Source organism: Anthonomus grandis, chromosome 2, assembly GCF_022605725.1.
Source record: "Anthonomus grandis grandis chromosome 2, icAntGran1.3, whole genome shotgun sequence".
Classification (NCBI taxonomy): Eukaryota; Metazoa; Arthropoda; class Insecta; order Coleoptera; family Curculionidae; genus Anthonomus; species Anthonomus grandis.
The window spans coordinates 20,575,111-20,589,271 of NC_065547.1; the positions used below are offsets into that span (position 1 = coordinate 20,575,111).

The 14,161-nt window shown below is 30.1% G+C and overlaps 2 protein-coding genes across 6 annotated transcripts in view; one reads left to right on the forward strand and one right to left on the reverse strand.

Moving 5' to 3' along the window:
* Positions 1-14,161, reverse strand: part of LOC126749023 (structural maintenance of chromosomes protein 2-like) — a 445,423-nt gene that overhangs the window by 59,035 nt on the left and 372,227 nt on the right. The gene's annotated exons all lie outside the window — the stretch shown is intronic.
* LOC126749100 (uncharacterized) lies at positions 1,877-8,433 on the forward strand. 5 transcript variants are annotated; one of them, XM_050458746.1, is made up of 6 exons: positions 1,877-2,141; positions 6,068-6,206; positions 6,259-6,419; positions 6,476-6,526; positions 7,847-7,918; positions 8,132-8,433. In XM_050458746.1, the coding sequence occupies exons 2-6, from the start codon at positions 6,148-6,150 to the stop codon at positions 8,353-8,355; spliced, it is 567 nt and encodes a 188-aa protein (XP_050314703.1). In that variant the 5' UTR covers positions 1,877-2,141; positions 6,068-6,147; the 3' UTR covers positions 8,356-8,433. The 5 variants fall into 3 exon arrangements, 3 of the variants coding, with proteins under 3 accessions (XP_050314703.1, XP_050314695.1, XP_050314709.1); XR_007664878.1 differs by lacking the exon at positions 1,877-2,141 and having other exon boundaries at positions 5,076-6,206; XR_007664884.1 differs by lacking the exon at positions 1,877-2,141 and having other exon boundaries at positions 5,076-6,206; positions 7,847-7,912.

Here is a 14,161-nt window from a genome sequence, read left to right on the forward strand (position 1 = left end):
ATAGGGCTACAAAAATTAAAATGAGATAAGACTAGAGACTCGCAAAGCATGGTTTTTATTTTTTTACTTAAGCAATGTCTTTGTCCATAAATAACTTTTAATGATCCATAGGCTTTCTTTAATAATAATAAAATGTGATCTTTGAATCTCAGCTTTTTATCTAATAAAATACCTAAACTTTTGCAACTTGTCTTAGAAGGAATCGTATTGCCACCAATAGATATACTATGGTTATTATATGGAAGATATTCCTCACCAAAGATCAAAAAAGCTGACTTCATAGCATTAATTTTTAGAGCATGCTCCTTAGATTTTAAATAAATATTTTGTGAATCTGAATTAAGATTTTTAATTGCATTAGCATACTCAGATTTTTTAAAAGAAATATAGATTTGCGTATCGTCTGCGTATAAGTGATAATCACAAAAATTTAGAGAAGAGTAAAAGCTTGCAGTATATAAAAGGGGTCCTAAAATACTACCCTGAGGAACGCCCTGCTCAACCGGAAGTGATAAAGAAAGGCTATTATTAAGTTTGTCTTGCTGTGTTCTACCTGAAAGGTACGAGAAAATCACATCACATGAATTGTCGGAAAAACCAAAAAAATTAAGAATAGAAACTAACATTTATGATTGATAAGATCAAATGCCTTCGTATAGTCCAGCAGTACAAGAATTGAAGCTTTGCTTTGATCTAAGGATCTTAGTATGTCGTCCGTCACTGCGGCATAGCTGTGCCGCATGAAAAGTCTGGAAGCCAGATTGTTTTGCAGGTAATATCGCAAATTTTTGGAGGTGACGTATTTGTGACTCCAAAATCTTTGAAAATGTGGGTAATATACTGATTGACCGAAGATCTTAAAATTCTACAGGAGATGAGTTTTTCGGAATTGGTACAACAAATGCGTGTTTACATTCTGTGGGAAAAAGGAATTTAAGATGCTACAATTAATAATATGTGTGATATAGGGAATTATTTTAGGGCAAAACAATAAAATAATATCAATGTTCAGTTGGTCTGAGCCAACAGACTTAGTTTTAAGTTTTAGAATAATGGAAATTACATCATACCCTGTAATAGTAGCAAAAGTAAATCGATCTGTTATACCCTCTCTTATATTGTTCTTGTAATAATTTAAAAGTTGGTTCATTAATGTTTTGCTCTAAGTTAAACAAATCAAATGTAGAAATTAAGTTAACGGTAATATTCTGGCATTGGTCAAGGATATTTGTATTAAAGTCACCCATAACCAAAATGTCTTTATGCTTAGAATAAATATCTATTAATATACTTTCCATTTGATCCAAAAAAGTAGACCCACTTGCATTGGGCGGTCATATAAACATCCAATTATGTAATGTTATCCTTTAATGTGAAGTTTAATCCAAATGTGTTCAAAAATGTCAGTACTCTCAGCAAGTATGATGTCATACCTAATGTGTCTCTTAATATACAATCCCACTCCGCCCCCCCTAGCCAAAACTCTATCACATCTAGCAAAGGCATACCCATCAATGTTAATAGAATCTGTTGAAATATTATTAGTCAACCAGGTTTCAGATATTCCTATAACATCGGTATCATATTTATCAATATTGTCCCTAACGAACGGTAAATTTCCTGACAATGACCTAACATTAATGTGGGAAACATGAAAGTTATCCATAACAACGATTTCTGACCAACTCTCAAACTTATGTACCAATATATATATATATATATATATATATATATATATATATATATATATATATATATATATATATATATATATATATACTTATAAATGTATCGTTGTTAGGCCCAAGATATTACACGGACGTTGTGTAACCTTTGGTTGTGTAAAATGTTTAATATATATTGTTAGTTCACTGTGTAGCCCTACCGAGTTGACAATAATCCGTTTGGCGGTACATGAAATGCCTTGTTTTTCTTTTGATTATTTGTGATTTATTATACAGCATGTCTGGAAAAATTCGTTGAGATATTTCGTCGAAAATAAAAGCGTAATTGCGTTTTAATACACTCTCGCTATAGTTGTTATGTATGTTATACAGCCCGGTCTTTACTAAGTTACTATTATTGGCTATATCAATTTTGTGTTGTTAATTGACTGACCCAAAACTACTTTAAGAACTAAGGTAAGTATTTTTTATGGTTAAATGGTTAAGGTTATGGTTAAGGCGGTGGCACCTTTAATATTGAAGAAATAAAAGGACTGATGTGCGTTCATTTTAAAATTTTATAAATTTTAGAATGAACGCACTATCCAGCAAATCTAACAATTCTTTTGCTTATTAAAATGTGATTTATATTTTTTATTTCGATTTATTTATCTTCCAACCTCCTGTTTTTTTTTCTGGGGTGAGCCCATGTATACATACAGTGCTTTTCTTGTTACTAATTAAGAGTTGTACATCGCGACTGGGCACCATCTTTGAAAAATAAATTTATAAGAAGGAGGTCATATGATACCTTGTTTGAAAGGATCATATGACCGAAGGAGTACTTTATAAATACAAAATATGATGCCCTTATCTTAACCCGTTTCAACATGGCGGCCTGTTGTCAAGTTGACAGCTAAGCGCCACCTGGAAAAAAAAATTGAAAAAGGAGTCTTGTAATATCTCAATTTGAAGGTCTTAATGAGTGAGTATTTTGAATACAGGAGGTTTCTATTTAAGTCTAAAGATACAACTTTATTTTATAGAATTATTTTCGAGATGGAAAATTTCTGTGCCAAGATACTTTTTTGCTTAAAGATTTTTATTATTATTGCTAAAAGGTACAAAGAAATCATTTTTAACATCTTTTAAATTAAATATTATTATTTTTATTATTGTTTTAGGTAAATTTTTGTTATTCGTAAAATTATTACTAATAAAAATGTTTAAAAAAATATAAAGTTGAATTTTTTAGCCTGCCACTTTGAGACGAATTAAAATAGAGACCTTCCGTATAATTTAATAAAAAATACTTATTTAAACACAAGACCCCTTTTCTATAGTTACTTTTTTTAAGATGGCGCTCACCTGTGAACTTGACATTTACAACTGTCATTTTAACCTTAAATTAAAATAGTCAAGTAGACTTCCGCATCGCCTTTCGCTCAGTCAACTTGTGGTGGTTGGGTTGTTCGTGGACCTTTACTTTTTTCCCAAGCCCGTTCCCAGACCTCTTCCCATGCCGGACCGGTAAACACCCGATACTATTCACGCCGGTAAGCAGGCCGGATGCATTGTGGAAGAAGTAAATTGCCGTGTTCCGAAACTGAGAATCGCTAACCTCGTGGTGAGGCGTGGGTAAAATTTATTGAAAAAGAACCCCCTCCCTCAGTATACATATATTAGAGACGAGGGCATAGAACGCGGTTCGAATAGCCCTGGCAGCTTAAAGCATAACGTCTCCTGAGGGCACTCAGAGGAGACGAAGAAAGAGATGAAATAGTCAAGTAGCGATTTTCGTGCATTTTAAAATGAAAAACCACATTTACATAAAAGCTGCCATTTTAAAACGAGTAAAGATAAGAGCCTCATATGTTGGGGTTATAGAGTACTCATAAATACATTTAAAACGAGGTCACTCTCATGATCCTCGTTTCCTATAATTTTTTTTTCAAGATGGTACCCAGGACAACTGTTAATTTTACATGTAAGCAGGGGAGGGTCAAGAAATATGGTTCTGTGTATATAAAGTTGATTTGATTTTAAGTCAATAAAGTTGATTTAATTTAAGGTTGATTACGTTTGTAAAAAAAAATACGCATTTCTTGTTTTAAACAATAAATTTAACATATAAAAATTAAACAAAATTTCTAAGAATTGAAAAATATTATAATTTATTAAAATGATAAAGCGGATTTGACCAGTTTTCTCTTAATTAATATACCCGACTTTATAGTAAATATTCTATATAAATTTAAACACATGTACTTTTTTTATACACTTAATAATTTATAATGTTTAAATTTAGAATGAATACAAGGGCGAAAAAAATGTTATCCATGGTCATAAGTACGAACAAGAATTTGCTTGATTTACCTAAGTATGAATCAACAAAAGGAACGCGCCATGAAGAAAAACTTGACGCACTTGCGACTGTTAATAAAGAAAAAGTGGCATCTTTTTTTTCAAAAAAATTTTTAGAGAAAGATAAAGAATCTGAAAAAGGTATTGATCAGATAAATAAAAAGAAAAATGTGGAAAATCAGGAAATAGAAGAAAAAAAAATGTTAATGAAAAAGTTAATACTGGAAAAGAGAATGAAAATAAGGATCATGAAAGGACAACTGAAAATATAGGAAATTATTTGGACGAAGAATTATTTTCTTCAGAAACAGAATATATTCCAGATTCAACTGATATAGAAACAGAGGACTCCGACTCAGAAGACCCAAATAAATTTTCATCTTATAATAAACCTGTTAAAATGGACAAATTAGAGTCATTGCCCTTGGGTAGGTACATAAGATACATTGCAAGTAAATTAAACTTTTAGACTGGGAATATTCTAAAACCTTCCAGACTTAAATCAAAATTTATTAAATTTAAATAATTTTACCGACATATTTTTGCTAATAATTTTTTTATTTTGTTAGATAATATTTAGTATAATATGGTTAGTTATGGTTAGTTAATATAATATGGTTATTATTATGGTTCGCGAGTTTACTCATTTTCCTCGTCATTTACAAAGACACCACAAAAATGAAGCAATTGTTCAAAAATTATTATCTATGAATTTGAAAAATCCAGAACGAAGAAAGCTTTTAGACACGATACGCCGACAGGGCAATTTCATCTTAAATTCACAAACAGAAATTGTTCGCCCTGTTAGGAGACCAAAAAGCCAACGAAGTGAAGAAATTACTTCAAACTCAAAAAATAAAAAAGATCAGTATCTTGCTTATCAAAGTTTGGGATTTTTTGCCAGAAATTATTTAAGAAGACACAAGAGAATTTGTCCCTTGGAAAAAGAAAAAAAAGGTTTACGAGAAAATCATTTATCCTCCGATCATTTATCCGGCCCAAATGTTTGCTGTTTGTTCTGGGGCGAATGCATGCTTTTACGGCTCAAAAAGAAAGTATTTCCAATAATGCGGAATGATGAAATTGCAAAAATAGCCATGAAAGATATTATTATTTGTAGCTATGCTGAATCTTTACTTCGTAAACATAAAAGGCGTCAGATAAAAAACGTTATCTCAAACAAAATGAGAGAACTGGGCCGTCTTTTAATAAACATAAAGCAAATAGCTGACGTGCAGTGTCTATTTGAGGTATTGAAGCCCGAAATGTTTGGAACTATTGTTTCAGCAACAAAAGTAATTTGCGGATATAATGCAGAGACTCGTACATTTACGGCAAGCAGTTTAGCTTTACATATGGGAACAACTCTTAAACAAGTTTGTGATATAGCTAATAAGCTAATTATTGAAAAAAATCCGTTACTCCCATGCATAGATCAGGAGCATTGCTTAAAGAACATAAAACGATTAAGGAAATTAATAGAAAGTCACTGGAACTATGAATTAGCAAGCTTAGCTTTAAAAAATTTAAATGAACAAACCTTTATTAAACCTAAATTTTTACCTGTAACTAGTGATGTTATGAAATTTCAGACTTATGTACTAAATGAGGCTAAAGAGGCATTTACTAAATTAAAAGAAAAAAATGGGAATAAAATTGAATTTAGAAAATTATCAGAATGTGTCTTGGGATTAACCGTTTTATTAAATAGAAAGCGGATAAGCGAGATTCAACATTTGACTGTTAATGCGTATAATACCATGACTACACAATCTCAGCAAGAAGAGTTTATTAAAGGGCTTACAGAAAGTGAACAAATTTTAACAAGGAACTTTAAGCGAGTTGTTACTTTGGGTAAAGGAAGCAAGCCAGTACCCATATTATTTTCATCACATTTGCAAGAGTTTATCAATATTATGTTGTATGTCAGACATTTATATGTGTCTGAAAAAAACGAATATCTGTTTGCTAACCCAAACACCGAAAGATCAGCGGCTATAATACTTTAAAAAAACTAGCCAAAAAATCAGGCGTTTCAGATGATGGTCTGTTTACATCAACTCGCTTAAGGAAACAAATTTCAACCATACCACAAGTTCTGAATATCTCGGAAAACGAAATGGAACAATTTGCATCTTTCATGGGGCATACCAAAAAGACTCATGAAAATTATTACAGGTAAGCTAAAAATCCCTCTTCACTTAAGACATTATAAAATACTATTTTTAAGGCTTCCGCAAGACATCTATCAGACTGCAAAAGTCTCAAAATTGCTATTGGCCATAAATAGCGGAAAAGCCCAAGCTTATAAGGGAAAATCATTAGATGAAATTGAACTTTCTGATGGTATAGAAACTGACTCGGATTTGGAGTTAACTAAAGATCAACACAGTAATACTCTTTCCATAATTATGCTCTTTTGTTTAAATGTTTACTTTATTTTACAGGAGGTGGCGAACCGACAGAAAAATGGAACGATTGTTGCGATGAATCAAAAGGTAAGTTATTTTTGTATTTGAACAGTTATCTTTTAGAAAAAAGGGTCCATTTTATCTGAGAAAATGTCAATTTAACAAAAATGATTTAATAAATGGAATCATTTTTTTAAATTGAGAGTTTCTCAGATGTTAAAATCGATTTCACGAAATTTACAGTTTTTGTTTTGATAGAAAGCTTCCACAGGTTACGGGAATTCTATGAAAATGTTAATTAAATACTAATTAAGGTTCTAGAGATAGGGCTTCTGGATTTGTGCTGTGTCGCACGGTTTTTTATAGTCACATTGTTTTTCGTAGTCGCTAACGTTTCACCGATCATCCTGTTTGCATTAGCGACTGGGAGTAATGTGACTACAAGAAACAGTATGACACAGAAGAAATTTAGATTATCAAAAAAATCCAGGAATCTAGACGCTATTTCTACAATTTAAGAGTTCTGCTTTAATTTTTTATAAGCTATTTTATATTTCAAATTTACAGGGTAACCTAAAAAAAGTTTATTTTTGTTTTACACTATAATTGGGAACTTAAAATAAATTGGGAAAATAATTAAAAAAAAAACAGATACGCAATATAATAGTAATGCACTATTACAGAGTGTTCCGAAATTAGACGTTAACATTTTAACCACGTATTCTACGACCTAAAATAGGGATAAACGTTTTTAAAATTTTTTTTTTTTGTTTTTTTAGATATTTCTTTTAACTTGGATCGACAACTTCTTTGTTTTTAAGATACAAAGTGTCAAAGTTGAAAACCTGAAGACGGTTTTTTGTTAATACTTTTGAAACCTGTGAAAATAATTGAATACAATTTGGTACAGTTACTAAACTTTTTACGCCTTATATAACTGAATAAAATTTAATAATTCATCATTTTTATGACTGATTAATACAGGGAGGAATTGGAAAATCTTTTTACTAAATTTCTTGATTGTTATTGCATTTGGTTACAAAATTTTAAAAATCGGAATTTTTGGCATAAGTAAAGTTATATAAACATATGTTTACTAACTGTACCAAATTTCATTAAAGGATTTTTACAGGATTCGAAAATATATACAAAAAATCATCTTCAAGTTTTAAACTTTAACACCCTGTATCTCAAAAATTAAGATGTTGTGGACCCAAGCTTATATTATTATAAACTTTAATTTCTATTTTAAAACGTAGAATATGGTTAAAATATTGACGTCTAATTTCAGGACACCCTATATATTAATAAGCGGTGCCAAATATTTTTCATGTCTTTTTTTAAGAGCCTACATTTTAAATATTTCTTTAAGTATACACAAACTACAATATTATCCTTATATTGTAGAAGAAAGCATTATTGAGAATACTATGGAACAGATAGCTGGATTGCAAAGTCAGAAAGAAGGTAAAAGTAAGTGTAAGTTATTTGTATTCCGATAATATTAATTATAATTATTAATACTCCTATATTTTATTAAAAAAATATACTTTTTTTTATTTGCACATTCACGTTTATTTTTTTGCTTTAATTTTTTTTTTGTATATCACCTTATTAGCTGCTTAAATTTATTGATAATTTTTTTAAGTAACCTCTATAATAGGCAAATAATTAATATTGTTATATTTACAGATTATTCAGAGACAAAAAAGAGTACTCAGGATAAAAAAATCACTAGGACAAGGTGGCTTGAAGAAGATAAAAAAATAGTAAGAGGTTATGTTCAAGACCATATCAAAAACAAAAAGGCTCCAAAAAAACATGAAGTAGAAACATTTTTAGACCATCATAAAAGTTTCCTTAAAAAGACCAACTGGGTGAAATTGAAGCCGTTCGTTTGCAACTGTTACAAATAAAAAAGTGGTTTGTTTGTTTTTTCTTTAGGTTACTCTAAGATAGATAATAATTATAAGTTATTCTATATTAAAATATGAATATAGAGTGTATTATTATAGGTTTTATTAACCCCCCTTTTTGATGTTAAAGACAATAATATAATAACTTTTTTAGTAAATATATTTAAGAAGTACGTAGTTTTTGTGTTTTTATATCTTGACAGATCCCTGATTAAGAATAATATTAAACTTAAATAAGGTAGGTATATTGTTAATAATTAGATTATAGTTAAACTAATTTTACAACTAAAAAAAAATTTGTAAGTTCAAATGGTGAGATGCATGGGTCATTTAAAAAAAAAGAAACTGTTTTTTAAGTAGTAAATTAACAAGTCAAATTCCCTTCGAATAACATATGTCAAATTCTAAATTGTTTTTTTTTTTATTTATTTTTAGTATTAATAAAATGTCGTAATAGTAGGGTATTATGAAATTTGTATAGAACAGTATATTTTTTTTATTTTAAATATTGTTTTTATTTGTCCTTTTTTCATAATATTTTAAGTTTTTTTTCCCGAAAAAAAAAATCAAACATTTTTCATTAATTGAATGAAATAAAATAAAAATAAAATATTTAGCAATTCAATGTATGGCTAATATATATCATTATTAATTTCACTTAATAAAATTAATATTTCAAATAGGAATTAAATAAGTAAACAAAATAAAATATCTTATACTTACCCTAAATTTATTATCTCCTGTGATCCAAGATTAGGATTACAAAAAAAACATTTTATGAATACACTCTTTTTTATTGGTTAAATAAATAAATATAATATTTTATAACTAAATATTTATTTATAATTATTTATTTATTTAAATATATTATTTAGTAATTTTATACAGTTAAAATATAATAACATAACATAAAACAAGTTTCAAAATATCTTTTAAAGTATACACTAAAATGTTAACTACAGTGAACGGCAAAAAAAAAATTTTATACAGGGGGTGTCATGTAACATGGTGCCCAGTAGCAGCTTTTTTATTTTAAATGCAATACCTATATTTCATTACATTTTAAAAATCTACGTAAAACAATAAGAAAAATTATGTATCATATGTTGTGTGTGTGTGTGTATGTGTCGTGACACGGCCTATGTACCTGGACAGGTGGTTTCTTCTCTAGTGTAGCCTGTATAACATGGATGGTAGTAATCGCGTCTTCTTCGTCTCTTAGCTATTTTTACACAATAACAATTCACTAGAAATTCAACCTCAATGTTTTTGTTGTTGGGATCAAGATTAACATAAACCATTCTAATCTCACTTCCTTGAGGGCAATATCTTTTGAAATCCTTTTTTGTGTTCACCAAAAATGGACAATCTGAACGATATTGGTTATCATTTCTGGAAAAATATCCCACCCACCTGTGAGGATTTCTACCAGTTGCAACTCGTGGTTGTACATCGTTCAGAATATAGCCTGGAGGAATTGCGTTTTCTAAAATGTTTCTGGCTAAGTCCATGTCGGCTGGTGTGATGTTATCGGTGCACGGTAACAAAACACCTTCGCACTTTATAACTAACATACTAAACATGCCCAATAAAACAAAAGTAAATATTACACTTATTTTGCTCATATTCGTAATGCGTCCGTTAGTACTTTGTAAGACTTAAGTTGCGTAGGTAGCACTAGGCGGTTACTGATTTGGTGTATGGCCTCTGGTCACTGGCAGGTAGTAGGTTGCAGGTAGTAGGATAACAGGACGGAGAATCCCAACTACACCCAAGGCGGAACACGGAACTAAATCGACTGGGCGGATACGAGCGCAGGAGAAGACTGGCAGGATCAGAATATAGTACACAACACATGGTTCTACATCGTTCAAAATATAGCCCGGAGGAATTGCGTTTTCTAAGATGTTTCTGGCTAAGTCCATATCGGATGTGATATTAATCGTTACACGGTAATAAAATACTTTCACAGTTCAGAACTAACATACAAAACATGCCTAATAAATCGACTTGTCGGACATGAGCTCAGGACAAGACTGACAGGATCAGACTGTAATCTACCGACACAACACACAAGACTGACTAACGGACAACTGGCAAAATAGAACTTAACTAAATAACAACGCATTTCACTATCGGTATTATGAGCTAAGTTGTTATTCGTAATGTTTAGTCTATGTGCTACGGTATGATTTGGCTTAAAGAAATGAGTAATCAATGGTTCTTTGTTTAACTTTATATATCAAGTTACAAAATACGATATGAAAGCAAAATGACCTAATCAATTGCAATAAAATCTTAGATATGGCTTTAAATTTATTTCTCTATAATACCGCAAAAGTTTAAGATTTTTTACTTTTTTAAATAAAAAAAAAATAAATAATAATTTTTAAGCCATATCCAAAATTTTATAACGATTTATTAATCCGTTGTTTGTTGATGTTGTATTCCGTTTTCTTATTATTTTGACCAATATACAATACCATATCTTAATGTCAAAAAAATTATTTAATTTTTTCGCTTGTATTCTCCCTTTTATCCAAAAATATTGGATTTTTAGATTTTATAAATTTTTAAATGGCATTTTAATAAGCATGAAATTACTCAACTTTGCCGAAAACTTAATCGAATTTCTATCTCTTAGAATCTTTAAGATTTTAGTAAATGCTCGAATTTGGATCATTTATTAACAGACATATATGGCAAATCACACTTTATAAACAGACTTACATGGCAAATTACGGTTAATGATTGATATATCTAAAGAATAATACGCAGTTTGATCTTTTAATCTAACTTAGCCATGTATTTAACAAACCATGCTGTTATGAAAGTTTCTTTAATCATATGAACTTTCTTAGCAAAAATTAATAAACGGTCTCCAAATACTTGACTTGGATTTCTTAGTAGTATTCGCGGGTGTTAGCTGCTAAATCGCTTGATATATATTTTCTTTAATTTCTTGACCACAACGGCTCATTTTGCTTGGCACAGTACCGAATACCATGTCGTGTTATATAAAAACTGAAATTTTTTTTTCGCTCATAAATATTTTAATTTTTAAATATATTAAATTTATTCTTCGTCTTCATAATTTATCTCTTCTGGTATTATAACTGATATTTTTTGTTTCTATAAATAAAAATCAAATTCTCCCAAATATTAACAAGTAAAAAGACATCATTGTTTATTATATCTTATCGCTTTGTGGTTTATGAGATGATAAAATACGCGAGGCATTTATTTGGTAGAATTATCGGGCTTATTAACGATCGTAGTACAGTTATAGCGATTAAACAAAATACACCCGATGACTGCGCTACCTACTGAGAACTTAGCAGCACTATTCTGTATATAATTCGTTATAAGTCGGTCGTTCAATCGCCCAGCTAAATTTTGCAAAATGTTCTAAAACATCATAATATGAGTAATGTCAATGAAATACACACAAAACGTTATAGAGCCCAGGAGAGGGCTAAACAACGTCGTTCAACTGGGCTAAATAACGTACGAAGTATATCAAATTTGGGCTAAACAATGACCGTTTATAAGTCTATATATATATATATATATATATATATATATATATATAATTAAAAAAAAGTAAATGAAAATGTAAAACAAACCACACACGCAACAATAACTCTAATACCTACAAAAAACTAGTTTAAAATAGTAAAATGACTAAAAAAATTAGTATATAAAAAATAAAATAAAGAGACATGGAACACTACAGGGTGATTGATGGTTGATGGTAGACGTTTACGGAGAACGGAAAATAATTTTTTTTTGAAAATTTGGCAACATGGGGTTTAGCTGATGATCTAACGATTAAAAATATTTTTAGCGATGCAGCGTTGCCGCTTATACCAAAAAGTAGTAGCAACTTTGTTATTTTAAATGGAATACCCTGTAAATTTTTTTATTTTCCGATCCGCTATCACTTTATGATTGGTTTTGTATAAGGTATTCCTATACCTATCTTTAGTGATTTTCGAGAAATTAATTATTTTCTTTATTTTTTGACCAAAACATAGCTCCAAATAAATTTGTATTACTACGGCACTGGAACGCGCAGAACCTTGAAATTATAAACGTAATTTATGGAAGTATTGTACATTATTTTTCACTATGAAAATTTGTTCTACATCATACAGGGTTGCTCAAAATTAGTGATTTTACCGCTAGATACAAAAATGGTAAAAAGTGCATTTTTTTAAATGGAACACTCTGTATATTATAACATATTCTAAAAGGAAATTAAAATCCCTGTCTAAAGAGGTATTATGTTCCTATATCGAAGTAGTTCGGTTTCGGAAATAAAAGCAATTTTCTGTAAAAATCGGAATATTTTGACATATTTGCTTTAGTTGGCCATGAAAGGTCATGATGAAACAATGCTATGCTATTGATGTTTGACAGTGACATTTAGTTGATTAATAGTAAATACGCTTGGTTGTTTTTTTAAAATAGTAACCTAAAAATTCATTAAAATGGAAAGAAATAGTTATTCAAATGAAGTTTTGATGAATCTATTTATTATTCATGGACAATGTGACAAAATTGTAGCAAGAACATGCAGAAAGTTCAATGAAATGTACTCGAATTTACAAAAAATGGATAAAAGAAAATTTGTGCGAATACAAAATAACTTTATACAATTTGGTTCACAAAAACCCATTGCCAAATTTTCAAAAAAAATTATTTTCCGTTCTCCGTAAACGTCTAAGGTACCATCAACCATCAATCACCCTGTATATGCATATATAAAAATGTTAATGATAGACAGAGAACCAAATCTTTAAAAATCTTAAATGTTTAGGCCTTATATTAGAAATAAAATTAAAATTTAAAAATAAATGTAGCTACTTAAGTAAATTATTATAAAGTGTAACGGAGCAAAAATAATAGTTGTGCTGGTTTCCTCTATTTTCATTACTGCTAACACTACCACTTCTCAGACCTCTTTTGGTTGGCTGGATTTTTTTCACTGCCGTGGGTTGGGGCCTCCCTGTTATTAGTGCCAGATGTTTCTGGGATGGGTCCTGGAGAATTGAAAGCATGTTCTTTTAGGATCTCGGCTTATTTGTTAGTTTCTTTTCTAAGTTCTTTAAGAATTCGCTGTTGACCATTAATTATTAGGGTTGCCCTTAATAAATGCTTCTTGAGAGTTTTGCCTTCCTGCCTTGAGGCGACTGTAGAGAAACCTTTGATCTGAAAGCTGTTCATCTGTGTAATCCGGGGAGATAAAAATTGTAGTTCCCTTTAACTTTCGACTATTTTTGAGAATTTCCTTTTTCAAAAAATAGTTATTGAGGTCTAAGGACACTGGTCGATGTTTTTCTGGTACAGATCTGCCTAATCGGAAGAAGTTTCTTATATCGCCAAAACGGCACTCAACTCCTAGTTTATGATTAATTAAGTCTAAAGAACATTGCAGATCAGGAACCTCGCCCCTTTCGTGGTTCTCAAGACCGTGCACAATAAGTTTAAACCTTTTCGATTCTCGCTCAACTTTCTCCAACTTATTCTTTAAATCCTTTATCTTCTCCTTAAGTGCTATATTCTCCTTTTTGATCTCAGAAACGGTTATGGTTCGTTTTTCGAGAAAACGAAACAAATGTATTTTTGTTAAATAGAATCCCCTGTATTTTCTTAATAAAAATGTTTTCGTTACTTCTAAACTTTCTGTAAAGAAAAGAAGTAAAAAGTATTTTCTGTTTGGGAAGTTGTCAGTCTGGAAACTCTGGTGGTACTCTTTCGGCGCACTGTCACTATTTTTTTGACAAAAAGGTAACATTCTAAC